The 19,131-nt window shown below is 42.5% G+C and overlaps 1 protein-coding gene across 3 annotated transcripts; it reads right to left on the minus strand.

The window, feature by feature from the left end:
* Window positions 1-2,385: 2,385 nt before the first annotated feature.
* TRIM6 (tripartite motif containing 6) lies at window positions 2,386-18,643 on the minus strand. Of its 3 annotated transcripts, none has more exons than XM_009186760.4 (8): window positions 18,422-18,643; window positions 11,274-11,763; window positions 10,370-10,465; window positions 9,434-9,664; window positions 6,910-6,932; window positions 5,107-5,207; window positions 4,792-4,818; window positions 2,386-4,576 (listed from the first exon to the last, which is right to left on the minus strand). In XM_009186760.4, exons 1-8 carry the CDS (start codon window positions 18,565-18,567, stop codon window positions 4,011-4,013), a joined length of 1,680 nt encoding a protein of 559 aa, XP_009185024.1. In that variant the 5' UTR covers window positions 18,568-18,643; the 3' UTR covers window positions 2,386-4,010.
* Window positions 18,644-19,131: the final 488 nt, after the last annotated feature.

Raw genomic sequence — 19,131 nt, forward strand, 5'->3', positions numbered from 1 at the left:
AGGATGTAACATTCCTAAATGTGTATGCTCCTTACAAAACAGCTTCAAATATCAAAAAGCAAAATCTGATAGAATTGCAGGAGAAATAGGCAAATTCATAAATATAGTTGGAAATGTCAACACCCCTCTCTCATAGAAAATCAGTAAGGATATAGAAAATTTGAATAATATTGACCAACATGATGTTTATTGAACACTGTACCCCAGGACAAGAGAATACACATTTCTTTCAAGTGCAAATGAAACATTTACCGATATAGATCATATCCTTCACCGTAAAACAAGTCTCAATACATTTAAAAAGGATTCAAGTCATATAAAGTCTATATCTGGACCATTTAAAATTAAATTATAAACCAATAACAAAAAGATATATGAACATCCTCATAGATTAGGGAAAAAATACAATTTTAAATAATTCAATGGTCAAAGAAGAAATCAAAAGGGAAAATAGAATCTTGAATAGAATGGAGAATATATCAAAATTTGTGAGATGCCATAGAAGGAAATTTATAGCTCTAAGTGCTATATATACATAAAAGAACGTCATCTGATTTATTGCCTTGATGGTGATGAGTTTCACGAGTCAAAATGTATCAAGTTATATACTTTATGAAATGTATTATATGTCAATTATATCACAATAATAATGTTAAGACAGTCCTCTTCCCCTAAAAAATTTTTTTAAAGTTAGAATCAAACTTACCTGCCACTCACTTGTTGGGAAATATTAGGATAACTATACCACATGTCTAGAACTTTAGTGACAATACGGTTTTCTTTTACAAACTTTAGGTTATAGAATAGAATTAACATAGTCCCAGAAAAAAGCTGAGATCCTGAGTCCTCTATAATGGGAAAAGGGACTACTTAGGGTTCCAGGCAGTTTCCACCAAAATCTGAGTTTTCTTTCCCTTGAAATTTGATTGTAGATGATTGCATACAGCTAGACATTTAAAAAATCTTTACAGTTAGGTTTAGCCATATGGCTATTCTCATCAACAGAAAAAAAGCAGATATTACGAATCTCATCTATGAACTAAGAATTTAAAAAGCAAGGTTTCTCCGCTAAGTTTTTTCTTTACCTTTCTGCCAGCTTGATGCTGTTACTACTATTCTGGGGTACAGCAAGTGCCACAAGATGAAAGCAAGCTTGGCGCACGAATCCCACATGGAACAGTGCCACTCACCACCAGTTACATATACTCATGACCAATTGTTTTACATTAACAAGAAATATAGTTCTTTAGTATTTGATCCATTATGTATTTTGGTTCTTTTTTAAAAGTAGTTTAGCCTACTCTATCACACCAAAAATTTCAAGAACAGAAGGCCTCTGTCAAGCCCCCATAATCCCTCAGGAAAAGGTCAGAGCTCTGAACTTACCCTAATAATTGTCCCCAAGTCTCAGATTGAGCAACCTTCCCCAGGTCTTACCTATAGAATTCCAGCAAGTACTTGTAAATATCACAATAAAGATGTTAAGAAAGTCCCTCTCCCTTCCAAAATCTTTTTAAGTTAGCATCAAACTGAAATGCCTGCTCTAGCAAGCACTCACATTTGGGGAAATATCGGGATAACTATACCACATCCCTAGAACTCTGGTGACAAAAAAACATTTTACTTATAAAGTAAATTCACTTGGAAAGTAAATTTACTTGTAAAGTGAGTTTACAGTAGAAGACAGCTGGGCTAATTTTTTGCCTAGAACTTACTGTATGGGAAAATAACTGGGAAGGGGATAAGTACTCCAGCAGATCTTTCTCTTTCCTGAACTTCCACCAGCCCCATGGGCCCCAGTCAGCTGGCTCTGTCTCCTTTTATATCTTTTCCAGTTGAAATGCAGAGCAGGATGAGTTGAAATGCAGAGCATCCAGTCTCTGGGCTTCCACAGACGTGATCTCCTAATTATTATAAAACCGTGCCTTAGAACAAACCAGTACTGAGCTTTTACTGTTACCCGCACTACTTTATCTCACCACAGACACCCAAGCTGAGCCTTGCTAACAAATCAGTATTTCCTCAAACCACGAAGGAGCTTCAAGCACCCAACAGACTGAGGACTAACGGCAGGGGCCAGAGCCGGCAGAATCATTCTCTGGCCATGAGCCCTTCCTATGATCTTCCAAATTTCTACACTTCTAGATATGTTGAGATCTTCTTTTCTCTGGCATTACCTTCTATAAAAATGCCTCAGGGCAGCAGGTTCTTGTAGAGATAAACATATGTGCCTTGAAACCTCCTCTGTATCCTGAGTCCACAGGCTTTTACGCTAGGGCTCACTTAGGGACAGAAATTTCATTATAGGATCTGCTCCAGAGTTGTCCAATAGAAATACAATTTTAAGGTTTCTAGTATCACATTAAAAAAGTAAAATGGAACAGGTACAATGAATAACATATTTTATTTAATCCAATAGAGCCAACATATTATCATTGCAATACGCAAAGGAAAAGTTATTACTGAGATATTTTACATTATTTTTTGAAGTAAGTATTTGAAATCTGGTATACATTTTATACTTTGAGCACATCTCAATTCAGACTAGTCATGTGTGAAGTCCTCAATAGACATTGGTGGCTCCTGGATACCACATGGGACAGCCAGTGCCATTCTTCTCCTTGATACTTGTTTCTACCCTCACATGTACCTCATTATTTCTTTTATAGCTGGTTCAAAAAACATATTGCACCTCTCTACCAAAGTCACAGCAGCTCACTCACCAGCTGTTTGTTCCTGTGCTAAGGAAAAGAGAGTGTGGAAAAGCTGGAAGAAATCATCCTCTTCCTGTAAGTGCTTTATATTATTCATATTTTCTCTTTGAATTTTCTTTCTATTCTGAGAGAAAAATATGTATTGGATTGTTTTTCTCTCTCCACTATCCTTTTGTTTTTACTTCAATTTATCTGAAAGATATATATAGTTTTTATTGTTCTATTGCTATTCTTAAATGTAGAGAGGAAGGCCGAAGGTTGTAGTGAAGATTGTAGTGAAGACTCTCTTCAATTTGAGTTTGAAGCTACCCAAATTATCATTATAATGGTTTGGCTTTAGAGCCCAATCCTATACATACTTATAGAAAAACACAGTAATTTATTTGGTTATTATTGCATTTTATAGAACCTGGCAAAGATATTACAAGAATGTAAAAATACAGGCCAATTTCTTTCATTAACATAGATGAAAACAAAATCTAAACAATACATTATCAAAATAAATCCAGTATTGCATACAACAAATAATAACAGTGTATTTCAGCAATTTGTGGCCAATATAACAAATTGAAGTAAATCAATGTACTAAGCCACATTAACAGAATAAAAATTACACACAATTATCTCAATAATTTACAGAAAAGACATAGGTAGAATACGGTTTTTCATTTTATACAAAAACTTGTAGCAAATTAACAGATCAGAACTTCCTAAATTTGATCCCCTGCATCAAGCGAAAAAAAAAAACCTGCATCAAATACGATGCTTAACGGCAAAATAATGAAAGTGCCCCCTATCCACGTCAAGACCTGTCATCAGACAAAGATGCCTACTTTCACCACTGGGTGCATCCTAGTACTGAGTAAATGTTTAAAACGAAAGAATTGGCTGGGTGCGATGGCTCACATCTGTAATCCCAGCACTTTGGGAGATCGAGGTGGGTGGATCACTTGTGGTCAGGAGTTCGAGATCAGCCTGGCCAACACGGTGAAACCCTATCTCTACAAAAATACAAACATTAGTTGGGCATGGTGGTGGGAGCCTGTAATCCCAGCTACTTGGGATGCTGAGGCAGGAGGTTCGCTTGAACCCAGGAGGCAGACGTTGCAGTGAGCTGAGATTGCGCCACTGCACTCCAGCCTGGGCAACAGAGCGAGATTCCATCTCAAACAAATCCAAAAATCAAAAAAATGACAAAAGAATTGAGAACACAGAAAAACAGAAGATCAGAAGGGAGAATCACATGCTGATAAGCCTCAGGGTACTTATCAGAAGTGGGTGGGAACAGAAGACTATTCAAGAGCTTGGACGACGCAGGGTCATAGGAATTACACAGTTGCAAGGATTAAAATATGGACAAAGAGTAGTGGGAAAGTAATATTTAGAGAAAGTGTAGATGGGGAAGCCATGGTTTGTGACATTATAAAAGGAAACAGTGCCAGCCTCATAATCTAAGAAAACCCCAACACGGCGAGGGGGCACCGTCATGGAGAGGAGCAGAGAAGGGGAAGAATCCTCATAGGCCCTGTATTCATGGTTATGCTGTAACCCAATCACCCAGTATCCTCTCTGAGGCTGATACCTGGAGTAAGCATTGTGATTTTGAGCATAATGGTTGAAAGAGAATGTAGGTCCCACTGAATTGCTGCATACCCCCAGGATCCAGGCAGTCTTCTTGGCCACATCTACCTCCCAGTAATGCTTTCCGGAGGAGAAGTGCTGGGAGCCCAGGACACTACAGTCATAATGCTTTTCCAGACAGGAAGGTCCAGATACTTTAGCTCCCACAAACCTCACCTGTCTCCGGTTTTTAGCCAGAACAAGATTTAAATTAGCTGTGTGTGGATTCAGGGTCACGTCCACTGTAGGAAAAGGTACAACATCAGCAGATGAGAATGGGGACATGGGTCTCATTATGCTGAGAAGAGGAAACACAGGAAGTGGTTGGAGGAACTGGAACTATATGGCGGGGATGGGGGAGGCATCAACACCTAGGACCTGTGTGGCTATGTCTGGGGAGCACATGTGAAAGGAGATCAGAATGTGCCAGCCCAAAGAGGCCATGGCTTCTACTTACCCCAGTAGCTTTGGACATCTGTCAGCTCTGTAATGATAAAAAGAGTCAATAATGTTGAATAGGACCAGTTGTCTCATGTCTGGTATCTCTCTCCTTACCAGATTGAGGGGCATGGTGAGGAATCCTGTGAGGATGTCACCTGGCCATTTCATCTCCCCTTAAATACAAACTGCATCTTCTTCAGCACACTATGTCCCTCCCTCTGGGACCTCCCTCTTTGCCACTATGCTCAAATACCAACTATATCCTCGATCCTGTTTATTTCTTCCCACGAAGTAATTTCACATCCAAACTCTTTCCTCTGAATCTCCTTACCTCTAAACACTCGCAGCATCCTTTTCAGATCTGGGGCTCGAAACATACTTCTCAGCTTTGTAGGGAGAGCTTCTGGCTTCCTCAGGGTCCAGAACTCACTCCTAGACAGGACACGACTTCTGAGTTCCCACACTGCTGACTATGGGTCCTCTGCCACCCGTCTCCCTTACCTCCCAAGCCTACTGATGAACTCCAATCCTCCTTTCTGAAGAAACTTAGCATCATTTTGCAAACAGCCCTGGCACTGGAGCCAGAAGACCTAGACTAGAAACTATCATCTCACCATCTACATAAACTTGTGTAAGATTTAACTTTTTCTTTGAGATGGAGTCTTGCTCTGTCGCCCAGGCTGGAGTGCAGTTGCGCGATCTCGGCTCACTGCAACCTCCACCTCCCAGGTTCAAGCAATTCTCCTGCCTCAGCCTTCCAAGTAGCTGGAACTATAGGCACATGCCACCACGCCTGGCTAATTTTCTTGTATTTTTAGTAGAGATAGGGTTTCACCATGTTAGCCAGGATAGTTTCGACCTCCTGACCTCGTGATCCGCCCTCCTCGGCCTCCCAAAGTGCTGGGATTACAGGTGTGAGTCACTGCACCTGGCCAACATTTAACTTCTTAATGTCTCATTTTGTTTTTCTGTTGTTATTTTTAGAAAATACTATAATTTTCCTTTTTCTATTTCCTAGAGATGTTATGCAATTCAGTAAAATAAAAAAAGATATAAAATATTTAAAATCAGAGGGGCTGAAGATGTCTAGGTTGAAGACAGAACACCAGGGGCCTGCTGCTGGGGCTTGGAGAGTATCAAGTGAAGGGGTTTCTTCAGAAGAGTCTGTGGGCTTAGGCCCTAGGATTTCTCAGAAAACCTTCAACACAGCATTTTAAGATTTGCTGTCTCTGGGAATGTTATGCCGCCAGCTGGAGAAAAGATATCCTCACCTCCAAATGGAGAGTACAGATTTCAGAAGGGACAACAGGCTTCATATTTTATGTGTCTGTGAGGAGCATGAAGGTACCAAGTGTGCAAGCAGCTTGAGATGTCACCTTGTTGATAAGACTCTGGAGTATCCGATAGAGAACACGTTCGATTCCCGGGCTCAATTATTATCCTCAAGAGCTCGGGTTTATGTTTTTACTGGAATTGAGACAAAAGAAAGTCTACTAGGGAGCAAGGCCTGGGAGAAAGAAAAAGTCCCAAGAGCAAATTCTTAGACCTTGAGAAATAATGCAGATAGGAATGTCACTGATAAAATTCACGGGCAGGAAACTGCAGTGAGCCGAGATCACACCGCCGCACTCCAGCCTGGGCAACAGAGTGTGACTCTGTCTCAAAAAAAAAAAAAAAAAAAATTTACGGGCAAAGAAAATTCCTGTGTATTTTGAGGTAACTATAAACTTAAGAATCAGGGACGAAAGCAGGCACAGAGGTTTACTGAAAAGTACACTTAACAGGGTACTTGGGGAGTCACTGATACTGCAACTCTTTATTCTTTTTTTTTTTTGAGGCGGAGTCTGTCTCCCTTTGTCTCCCAGGCTGGAGTGCAATGGCGCGATACTGCAATTCTTTATTCTAAATAACAGTACTGTCCCCAACTAGTGATCTCCCATCGCCCACATTTTCCTACCAGAGAAGCCAGTTCATCCCCTTTAGCTGGGGATGCCAAAACTCTCATGTGATGCTCAATTCAAGACTACAGTCTTGAATCTTCCCCATTCTGATTCTTCTTCCCTTTCCCACTGTTCACGGGTAAAGGAATCATCTGTCAATCCAGGGGAGCTACCTCATGTTCTCCTACACATACCTTTCTGTGACATCACTCACATCCTAGGAAGGAAAAAGACAGGTTAAGTCAAGGAGTAACAGGTCATGCCCTTATCCACATTTCTCCTTCCATGTCCACTACCCCATGACATGACACACATAAAGACCATCCTAACATGGAGCCACAGAGCAGAGATAAAAACTCAGGCCAGACTGCCCCTAAGAACCCATGTGAAGACCTCAAAAAATAACTCAACTGACTCATCAGTGTCTCGATTTTCACAACATCGTGTGTGTGCTTATGCGTGTGTAATGTTATGTATGTATAGCATGTATTATTTGTCAGGCATTGTGCCTGGCCTACAGAACCTCAGATGATGAAGTCATAATCTCCATCCTTGAGTAGCTTACATTCTGTTCTGGTTGCTGAAGATACAGGCTCATGGGCTTTAAATATGGTTGCTTCTCAAACTTCACCTTCTCTAACCCTCTACCCTACCTTTGCTGACTTTATCCATTTCCTTCATTTTAACACACACATGTTGATGATTCTCAAATCTGTACTTCTTCTGCTCAGCCCACTTTCCTTATGATTTTGATTAATATATACACCAGCAAATGAGTCACAGGTACCTCAAATACAAGATGTTTAAAAGAAAACTTATTTCTGCAACTCTTGTCTCCCTTCCATCCTACTGAATCATACTAGCAACCACCTAGTCACCAAATTTAAGCAAATAGGTAATAATTACCATACATTCACCCTGGCCTCCTATCTTTGCCCAAGTCAGTCCACCTCACATGCTTAATTTCATTTAGCCACGGGTTGTTCACCTTTATCACTGGCACTGCCAGTCTCATTTCCATGGAATTGGCCTATTCCCTTCTATTTGGTCTCTTTATCTTCTGCTCCATACATCTCAATGACCCTGAAGAAAAGCTTAAGTTTGGTCCATATAACACAAGATTAACTATTTTCTCTGTATTAGGACTGTTTATGGTGGCATTTCATAGAGACACAACTCAAACTGGCTTGAACACACAACGTGGTAGAGGTGCTGTGTGTGTCAATTTGCAGTAAATATCCAGGATTGTATCAATCTTACATTGTGGCTGTACTGAGGAACTGAAATGATCAAATCGATGTGCTATTTTGTGGCTAATTCTCTTATGTTGGCTTTATGTCTATATTTTGAAGCTTTTATCTTGGCTATAAAATCTTAATGGGCAACAATTCACACAGATATGGAAAAGAGAAGGAAGAATGTCTGTGATGGGAAAATTCTAGAAAATTTATTGTTAGAAAAGACTCAAGTTTAAATGTCCATTGGGCAGTCATACTAATGAATGTGGAAGTATCTAAACTAGCAATATGAATTGATGATTCATTTGCATTTAAAAATATTTACAGTTTGAGGAGTGGTGAGGAGCCAGAACAAAAGAGTGAAGGAGAAAGTATCAGGGTAACAATATCAATGATGAGGACAAAACGGCAAGAAGAATAAAATGAAGATGCAAAGCAGGAAGCAGTGAATGAGAAACAGCTGTACTAGGCAGAAAGTAGCTACCCATGGCTCTCATACTAAGACCCAAGAATATGTAAATAAACAATTATTCCACCAAGAAAGAAAGAACAAGAGGAAAGCACGAAGGCAAACAAAACATAAAGAATATCTTACACTCTAAAGGTTACAGAATATCACAAGGTACATCATGCCTTAAATTCACAGCCACACTATTCATTCTATGCAGAAAACAGCTGCTAAAATTTCAACCTTAGTTCAAGTCCCTCCATCAAATCCTTCTAGGCTTGATACCTTGTAATCTTTGACCTACACACATATAGACCAGAGCCCAGACCCCCAAAACCAGTTCAAATATCTATTACTAGAGTATGTTAAATCATTCTACTCTAGAGAAGAGAGTGAAAACAAAAAAGGGCTGGTAATACATCATCTCTAAGAATTTAGCTTGGCATAAGTGTGCCTGTGACTAAGCTGGGTAAGAAGCACTTGGCAAATTCCCAACACAGCATCAGAGACAAGAAGTGCCTAATGAACAGTGGTTCTCAATTGGGAGAGCACTGTATTCACCCTGGGGCTATCGTGGCAATGTCTGAAGAAATCTGGGGTTGTCACATCTGGGGTGGTGCTGCTGCCATCTAGTGAGCAGAGGCCAGAGACGCTGCTAAACATCCTACAATGTACAGGAGAATCCCATGCAGCAAAGAATTATCCAGTCAGAAATGTAAATAGTGCCAAGACTGAGAAAGAAAGAACAGAAAGAACAACATCAATGGATACAACAGATCTTCTCCACAGCATCAAATAAACTTTCAGACAACCTTTATAAATAAAATGGGGTTTTCCCTTGCATTTGAACTCTGAATTATCTTATGCTTTACTCCGTATCTCTAAACAGTTTAATAGGGGATAGGCACTATAGCATCAAAGGAATGTTTTTTCTTGTCCCTGCAATGATGGTAGTCTGATGTTCCAGAAAGGAAGGAAAGTTAGTTTCTCTTTTCCTTAACTCTCAGATCTGAGCTCCTTCACAAGCCTTACCTGAAGCAGCTCCATTGTTGACCCCTGACATCGACGCTCCAGATCCAAGATGAGCTCTCGCAGTGACTGGCTCTGGTGGACCAGATCATTCTCAGCCTCTTCTATAATTCGTAGCCCCTTCTTCTCTTCCTCTTCCAGCTTTTTCAGCTCTCGCTGCTCCACTCTGTCTAGGATGTTTCGCAGCTGATTAAACTCTGTCTGGATCCTGTGTCTCTCGGGCTCCATCTGATTCTTCAGGAACAGGGAAGAAAAAGAGGCTGCTATTCTGTCACACTGAGGTTCTCCTCTGTTAAAAGCTGGGGAGTTGGGCTCAGGACTGTTTTCCTGGGCCAGGCCTCCCAAGGAGAGGGAGGGTAAATGCTGCAGGAGGAAGCCTTTGTAGCCTTTTCTTCCCTTTTCTCCCTTCAGCTCTGCCCAGACCACTGGCCCCGGGCTGCTTTATCTAGGCCATCTAGACATCAACTGTGATTCCTGGGTGACATTTAGATTCCAGGAAGCCTCCCTCACCTCTGCATCAGCCTCCTCTTCCAATTTTGAGTACTGAGGTAGAAATTACTGGCCTGTGACTAACTGTCTCAGATCTGGGCTTCTTCGCAAGCCTTACCTGCATCTTCCCTTGCATTTGTACTCTGAATGCAATGGAAAAGCCAAAGAGACTGAAACCGTAGAGCAAGATCCAGAATTATGAATTGGGGGAACCCCTAGCCATGGTTCCTCTGCTATGTGATTGTCTCCTAGGTTCAGTTTTGATGTGTTTGCTATTTAGCTCCCCTCTCCTCCCCCTGTTTGGAAGGAATACAGTGGAGGACCAGGCAAAGGGAAGCTCTTCTAGTCATGGCGTCAGAGGACAGACAGGACAAGGACTCCTTTGCCCTCAGCTCCTGTGACCTGCCATGATTCCTGCCCCAGGACATCCTCAGAAAAAGTCCCCCTTGCCTTCCAGCATGTCTTCTTCTCTCTGATAAAAGCTATTAGCTTCTCAGCTTCCTGCTCCTCATTCTTCAGCTTCTTTAGAGACTCCTGAAACTTTTCCTGGAAGAAACAAATCAGATCACGCAGGATCAAGCCTTCAGTTGACTCAGTACACAGACATGGAATGAATGGGACAGAGATTCTGCTAACCTCAAAAGGAGCCTGTCCTAACCTAGGATGAAAACTTGAGAGGGCCAACAAATATTTCATATACATGGGATGGAAACCAACAAGAATAGGCTGGTTCTCCATTCCTCCTTGTGAAGGTGCCTGACCACAAAGCACCTGTGGCTCATGCATGTAATCCCAGCACTTTGGCAGGCTAAGGCGGGCAGATTGCCTGAACTCAAGAGTTTGAGATCAGCCTGGGCAACATGGCAAAATCCCATCTCCACTATACACACACACACACACACACACACACACACACACGCACGAAATTAGCTGGGCATGGTGGTGCACACCTGTAGTCCAACCTACTTGGGAGGCTAGGCATGAGAATTGCTTGAACCCAGGAGGCAGAGGTTGCAGTGAGCCGAGATCGCGCCACCGCACTCCAGCCTGGGTGACAGAGAGAGACGCCTTCTCAAAATAAATACGTGAGTAAATAAGTTCCTTTACCTTCACTGCCAACGTATCTCCACACTCAATCAACCAAGTACCCCTTTTCCCCTCAGCAGCTCTATCTACTCAATCTGGAATAGCAAGTAAGAGATAAAGTCTCTATTCTTAATCAGGGAGGCAGTTTCCAGGTTCATTCTCTAGGTAAATGGAAAGACTACAAAGAGATTAGATCAGAGCATGATAAAACGTTAAAACCTACCAAAGACCCTGTTTCTCTGTCTCCCCTTCCATCCTGGGGTCTCACCTGGTACTCCTGGGCAACCTCCTCCACGAGGAACGTGTGGTGACCACGGTGCTCCTGAGACCGCTCACAAAGCCAGCAAATGACCTTCCCATGCTCCTGACAGAAGAGCTGCAGTTTTTCTCCATGGTCTGCACAAAGAACTGCTTTCAGCTGCTTCCCAGGGCCCAACACCACCTCTCTGAGCCGCCTCACTATGTTGGCCAGATGCCGATTAGGCCGCAGGTTCCCTGGCTGGTAGCTGGTCTGGCACACAGGGCAGCTTCTTTCCCCTTCTTGACCAATCATTGATTCCCTGCTATTCGGTGTGATGCAGGCTTGGCAGAAGCTGTGGCCACAGTCTATGCTCAGGGGTTCTGTTAGGAGCTCCAGGCAGATAGGGCAGGTCACCTCTTCTCGTATGTCCACCAGTACTGGTGAAGTCATTGTAGCTACTCTCCTGGCTCCTGCCTGCCTAGCCCTGATTTCTAAGATGTTTCCTGCTTGTAGAATCCTAGGTAGATGAGCAAACAAAAAAAGGGTCAGGGTAAGAAAGGAGGGAGAATAAAGGAATGCTGACTGCCCAGTCCTGGATAAAGAGGTCAGACACCTGGGGTAACAAGGGCTCCTCATTCTAATATCGAATATGTTCTTTATTCTGGCTCACACAAGGCACCGATTTCTTCCCATATTAGAGCAGTGGTTATGATTTCCTCTTTCTCCTATTGAACGGAGTGACAAACTGAGGCCCTGGAAAGGAGGGGCCTGTGTGAGTCACTGTCTGTGTGATCTTTTCTTTTTTTTTTTTTTTTTTTTTTTAGATGGAGACTCACTCTGTCACCCAGGCTGGAATGCAGTGGTACGATCTCAGTTCACTGCAACCTTTGCCTCCCGGGTTCAAGCAGTTCTCCTGCCTCAGCCTCCCAAGTAGCTGGGATTACAAGCATGCGCCACAACACCTGGCTAGTTTTTGTATTTTTAATAGAGACGGAGTTTCACCATGTTAGCCAGGGTGGTCTTCAACTCCTGACCTTAAGTGATGCTCCTCCTTGGCCTCTCAAAGTGCTGGGATTACAGGCATGAGCCACCACACCTGGACTGTGTGATCTTTTCTCACCCAAAACATATCCTCAATGTTAAAAGCACCCAAAACGCACTGTTGCCTCAGGATTTTTGCATTTGTTGTTCGTGCTCTACTCTGCTATCTGCATGACTTACTAGCTTCCTACCTATTCCCTTATCAGAAGGGTTTGCTCTGACTAGTCTATTTAGAGCACAGCCACCATACAATCACTCTCCACATATTTACCTCATTTATTTTACTTCTTTTTTTTTGAGATGGAATCTCACTCTGTAGCCCAGGCTGGAGTGCAGTGGCACGATCTCGACTCACTGCAAGCTCTGCCTTCCGAGATCACGCCATTCTCCTGCCTCAGCCTCCCCAGTAGCTGGGACTACAGGTGCCCGCCACCACGCCTGGCTAATTTTTTTTGTACTTTTTTAGTAGAGACAGGGTTTCACTGTTAGCCAGGATGGTCTCAATCTCCTGACCTTGTGATCCGCCCACCGTGGCCTCCCAAAGTGCTGGGATTACAGAGGTGAGCCACTGCGCCTGGCCTATTTTACTTCTTACACCACCTAATATAGATCTTTACTTGTCTGAATGCTCACAGTGAAATGTAAGCTCCATGAGATCAGAGACTGTTTTTGTTCATGGTTGTATCCTTGGCAGCTAGCACAGAGCCTGACATATAGGTCCTCAACCTTTGACGAATGACAGGTTAGAACCCTCTCATCCTCCACAGTGATTATCTGTGACCTTTCTCGTGAGCTCTTTCACCTGTTTGCCATCACCCTTGCCGCACTCTTTGGTATTTGATCTCCAAGACTGTGCAAACACTTCCACTTCTTGACAGCCCTGCCCCACATAGAGCCCTCTCCCCCTAAACATGCTGCCCTTCTCAGAAAAACACAAAGAAACAGCAATGGCCACAATAAGGGGAGGTAATGTTTTGTTGTTATTGAAACTGAGTCTTGCTCTATCACCCAGGCTGGAGTGCAGTGGCACTATCTCAGCTCACTGCAACCTCTGCCTCCCAGGTTTAAGCGATTCTCTTGCCTCAGCCTCCTGAGTAGCTGTGATTACAGGCGAGCACCACCATGCCCAGGTAATTTTTGTATTTTTAGTAGAGACGGGGTTTCACCATGTTGGCCAGGCTGGTATCGAACTCCTGACCTCAAGTGATCTGCCTGCCTCGGCCTCCCAAAGTGCTGGGATTACAGGCATGAGTCACTGCACCCAGCCTGGGGAGGTAAAATTTTTACAACTCATGATTCTGTAACCACTTGTGATTTAGAAATCATATTCTCCTGCTTTCTTTATACCTCATGGGACAACTCTGCATAACTAAGAGTATTCTCGATTCTTCAATAAGGAGAGACATTAAGTGACTTTACAAAATCATGCATCTTGTAAGTTGTAGCATTGGCATAACCTAACCTTTCCAGCGTCCTAGTTCAAAGCTTTGTCCTCAAACTCATAACTGTGACCAAAGACAGTCACTGGTGAAGACTATAAAAGTCAGGCACTGACTAAGTGCTTTCGAAGTATGAAAATGGGAGAGATCCTATTTGATGATGGGATTTTGCCAGGGCCTGTCTTAAACTTCAGCAGGATCCTAAGGGGGCCCATATGTAAGGAGAGGTGGCTGGTAAGGCAGTTGAGGCCTTATATCTTCATTGAGAAATACTACCTTTATTCATTTTTCTTGAAAGAGTTGTTGATAAATTACATTACCATTATTTTAAATCACACTGAGAATACTCTTCAGAAAATTTTAAAACCTGTTTCCAGCATTGAGTTATTTTCATTGGGGGCCATTTGCTCTGCTTGCCTACCTGGAGTTGTGTTTGTGCCACCAAAGAAGAGCCAGCTAACACTGCCTATTTGAAGCTCTGGCCCTGGTCCCAGGCGCGACCTCGGTGTTCTGAACAGGCCATAGTGGGTAGAGAGCAGGTGGAATTCTCTAACTTGTCTTTGGCTGGTTTCCCAGCAAAAGTAAAAAACACAAGGTCCTGTAAATTGTACCAATTTACCCCCATCTTGAGGACCTGGTAGATTTTAAAAGTATATCAAAATGCCTCCCAATAACAGCACTCCTCCTAGAAGAAAGGGCCTGAGAAAGTGTCTCAGATAAGGGCGAGAAAAAGTCATGGGACATAAGCATAAGCCTCCTAGCCGCCCTGCTGGGGGAATCTAGTGAGCTGAAAACAGGTCCTTGGTGCTGCCCTCTAGTGTTCTGTGGTGCTCCTGCAAGTACTGGCCTGGGTCTTCAGCTTTGCCATGATTAGTAGCAGCAATGCTCACAGCAAATATTTACAGAAAGCCCACCAGGTACTGAGCAAGAACTTAATTATTTTGTATGTAATAACTCAATAATTCCATATAACAACATTACATTACAAATGTCCCTTAAATCTCATTTCGTAGTTGTATAAACTGATATTTAGTAGATCCTTTAAGTGGCGGGGCCCGTTTTGAATGCAGATACGCAGGCTACAGAGCTGGAGTTCTTATTACTCCTTTATATTCCTCATCTCCATAAAGGGTGCAAAATATAATTATCAACAAATTAATGAACCCTGTACATCTAACTGGTAGTATTAATTGGTATTACAGATGTACTTACCTATTATCTGAGAGTCTGTTTAACCAAATTAATCACACCTGTGGGAACTGCACTATTATTTCCTTTGTTAATATCTCCTACCATACCTAGATCATCTCACTTAGCACACTGCACTATAAGGCTCTATTTCCTTTGATAAATTAGCATTATGAGGGCAGAGGCCCAGTCTCACTTTATCTTCCAGGTGGCCCAGACCTTAGCATTGCAACTAAGACAGGAAATGATCAATGAACTTTATAATAGATTATAACTTACTGCTGAGCTTATAGTTGGCCTTGATGTTGGCATTAGAGTATAGAAATAAATGCGCTATCTTATGAAACTGTTACTGTTAAAAAATAATTGTGTTGGTATTATATTTTAATTGAAAGTCCAATTCCAATCCATCTTCCCCAACAAACACATGCACAATTTCATTTCAGGCAAAACTGTACTTAGTGTAGCCAGTTCTCTTGAAGGAGAATTGCTGCCTCATAAATGCAATGTAGTAATAGTCCCAAACTGAAAAGAATTCATGACATCACTAGCTGGTAAATGAACAAACTGTGGTGTATCCATACAATGGCATATTACCAAACAATTAAACTGTTATATTAATACACACAAGATAAATCTCAAAAGCATGCAAAGTGAAAGAACCCAAACATCAAATTTAAGTTATTGTATGATGTTATTTATATGAAATCCTAGAAAAGAGAAAGCTATAGTATTTGAAAGCACATCCGTGGAAGCCAGGGCCCAGGAGAGGGAGAAAAGGATGAACTGCAAAGGGCATAAGGAAATTTGAAGGGTGATGGAAACGCCCTTTACATATCATGATCACGGTGGTGGTTACACAACTGACTGCAACTGTGAAAATTCACAGAATTGTATGCTTAAAATTTGTAACTTACTAGATGGAAATTATAACTCAATAAACATGACAGAAACAAAAAAATAGAAGAAAAATTAAAGGCTTGATTTCTGATCTTCTAAGCGCAATGGAACTGTGCTGTCAAACATGTAGCCACATATGGCTATTCAGCATTTGAAGGGTGGTTACTCAGAAAAGGGGTGTTTTAGGTACAAAACACACATTGGATTTTGAAGATTTAGTTTAAAAAAATTAAAGTAGTTTATTAATTTTTTAATATTGATCACATGTCCTAATTGTATTTTGCATGTATTGGGTTAAATAAAATATATTAAAATTAATTTCACCTGCTTATTTTTAATGAGGCTACTTGAATAAGTAACATTACATATGTGGCTTCATTCTATTTCTATTTCATAAAAACATATAAATGTCCTTTTTTTCGTATCTAATATGCTGCTTTAGATATTCATCTAATACTCTGCTTTAGACAGAAACATTCTTGAGCAGAAAAAAGATGTAAGAGTTGAGCTGTCTTGTCGAAGCTGAGGCTTGGGAAAGAAATTGTGAAGGAGGGAAGCATACAGTTAGCATAGGTTTGAGTGACCCTTGCCCGAACACCAGCAAGCCCTTACTGCCCACTGCAGCTGAGTGCAGCCCAAGGGAGATATGGCAGGCTGCCAGTTTCCAACTGAGGCCAAGTCTCCAGAGCAGAGTGGATGGGCTGAGAGAAGGCATTCTGACTGTGAGGAGTGCAGACGAGGAGAGCCTGAGTCCCAGAGCCCAGTGGATCAAATTAGCAGAAGAAAGAGCCCAAATTCACAACCAGGTGGGACCAATTAAATCAGAACCAGATGCGTGAAAAAGGTCTGCTAACTAGCAACGCTGCAACCACTTGGAGTTCTTTATGCAGAATCTCAGTCTTTCCTGGAATGATTCAGAATCTGCACTTTAATAAGTTCTCTAGATGATTCTTATGCCCATTAAGGCTTCAGAAGCACTGCCTTAGATAAAAGACCTTCTTTCCCAGGTGGATACAATTTAGGGAGCAAAACAGCTAGAAGAGGGAAGGGGACAGAGAATGGCCTGCTATTTAGATATGAAGCATCTTTTAGAATGGAAGCTCGCATCGATATCAAAATGGCTTTCCGAATAAAAATCAGTGACTCAGCAGGGGATACTGGGGCTGGTGTAGGCTGAGGGTTCAGAGTTAGGAATGACAGAGCAGGCCTGTCCACCAGCTGGGAGCCTTAGTGAAAGTGGAATAAAATAGGTGGCAATTGCATTTATAAGAGAATTGGGCATGAGTTCTTGCACTTTAGGAATAACATTTTTTTTTTATCTTTGTGTAGGGTTATATTTAACCTATTATCTGGAATTGATTAACAGGACTCAATAAATATTTGAATTGGAACGTAATCAGTTTCAAAACAAAAAACTTAATTTGCACTTCAAAAGAATTTCTACCCCCTGCAGTTCACAAACCTATAATTTAAAAATTGTTTTGATTGTGCATTTTTTTAAAGCTAGGCATGGAGTTTGCCAGTAATAATGACCATAATTTTGACATGATGTCAGACAGCCTCCTACGTGTTTAAATCTGTCTCGCTTAATCCTCACCAGAACAGAATAGGATATACATATTACTCCATCCATCTTATAGATGAAATAAACTAAAGCTCAAAGAAGTCAACAGTCTTCGGGCACACAGCCAGTGTCTGTCAGAGTCAGGATTTGAACACATGCAGTCTGGCTCCGAACCACACATTTCTGTCTCTATTGACTGAATGATTAAATAAAATGTCTCTAACCTCAGTGGGGTCATTTGCGGTGAGGAAGAAAAAGAAATAAAGATATAATGAGTTCCGAAAGGGAAAGGACCTTATCTCTTTCACTGCCCTGTCACCTCTGCGAGAAGTACAATAAGAGCTAGTCAACAGAACGGTAGACATCCCTCTCTGACCCGCACATCTGGGGGAATGAGAAGCCAAGTAATTTCCAGATGTAAGCAGTATCAGGTGGTCAAAGCTCTTCAGAGCAATCCAAGGCGCCTTAAACTAATTGTAAGGAACAGAGGGCGCTCACTCCTCTTTTATCTTAACCACGCATGACTCTGCTCCGTTCCGAGAAAGGCAGGGGCTTCCTCCTCCGCCAGCCTTTGGCCGTTGAACGGACAGACCTACAGGTCAGGACTTTGCTCAACTCCCAACTCCGTCTGGGAGGAGTCGGGCCGCCTGGGGTGGAGGATAAATGGTGCTCACTTCCTGGAGCCGCCAGGCTGGAGGGGGGGGGGGGGGAGGGGGGGAGGGGGGGAAGGGATGCTGACTCTGAATCCACGCCTGACAAATCGTTTGCAGTGATTCCCTAATGCAAAGTTTCCAGAGCTGCCTCCCCTACATATTTTAGCTTCTAGAATCGAGGTTTCACTCTCACTACGCTTTACACGGCCTATTCCCAGCTGCAAAGGTGCCTCTTCTGTGCTCCCTTCCCAAACTTGAGTCAACTCGAAAATGCAGAAGTCTCCCTCATTCTTCTTTCACCCGTGAACCCCCAACGCGACCCGCAGGGTCAAACTCTCCAGACAAGTGGGGACAGCGGTAGCTGGCCAGAAAATGAACTTGCTCACTAACCTGGAATCTGTGGCCTGGATCAGAGCCGAAGACTTGCAGCAGCCGCGTCCTCCACCCAAGCCGAAAGGCTCTGGGGGGAAGGGGCGGGACCAGGGGAGGAGGAGGGTCAAATTGTCCAGCACCGCAGGAGATCCAGCAGATTCCATGGGTGTGGTCACCAGCGACCCCTCAGGTGGTAAGGGAGATCGAGATAGTTTTTGAGGCTAGTCGCGGTGGCTCACCCCTGTAATCCCAGCACCCTGGGAGGCCGGGGCGGGCGGATCACGAGGTCAAGAGATTGAGACCAGCCTGGCCAACATGGTGAAACCCCGTCTCTACTAAAAATACAAAAATTAGCTGGGCGCGCCTGTAGTCCTAGATACTCGGGAGGCTGAGGCAGGAGAATCGCTTGAACCCGGGAGGCGGAGGTTGCACTCCAGCCTGGTAACAGAGCGAGACTCTGTCTCAAAAAAAAAAAAAAAAAAAAAGGTTTTGAAGGTAGCAACGCAAAGCTGTTCAACTCACCTGATGAATGGCAAATCCGGAGGCTTTTGAGAACACCAGGCCAGAGATGACCCTTGTAAATTGTCTGCAGTGTACTGTAGCTTTCCAATATCATATCAGAGTTTAATTACACTGATAATACACCTGTACTCCATATAAACATATTAATGTAAATGTCTAAATAGAAACATAAAATTATACGAGTGAGTAAAAGCCCCTTTGCATAA

Source organism: Papio anubis, chromosome 12 (genome assembly GCF_008728515.1).
Source record: "Papio anubis isolate 15944 chromosome 12, Panubis1.0, whole genome shotgun sequence".
Classification (NCBI taxonomy): domain Eukaryota; kingdom Metazoa; phylum Chordata; class Mammalia; order Primates; family Cercopithecidae; genus Papio; species Papio anubis.

What these genes read in the sequence shown, in the direction of transcription:
- TRIM6 (XM_009186760.4), bottom strand. Translation starts at nt 18,567, where the DNA reads ATGGAATCTGCTGGATCTCCTGCGGTGCTGGACAATTTGACCCTCCTC. An exon ending in ATCCAGGCCACAGATTCCAG is followed by an intron (nt 11,764 to 18,421) that starts GTTAGTGAGCAA and finishes TCATCTACCTAG; the next exon opens with GATTCTACAAGCAGGAAACA. An exon ending in GTGAGTGATGTCACAGAAAG is followed by an intron (nt 5,208 to 6,909) that starts GTATGTGTAGGA and finishes TGTCCTGTCTAG; the next exon opens with GAGTGAGTTCTGGACCCTGA.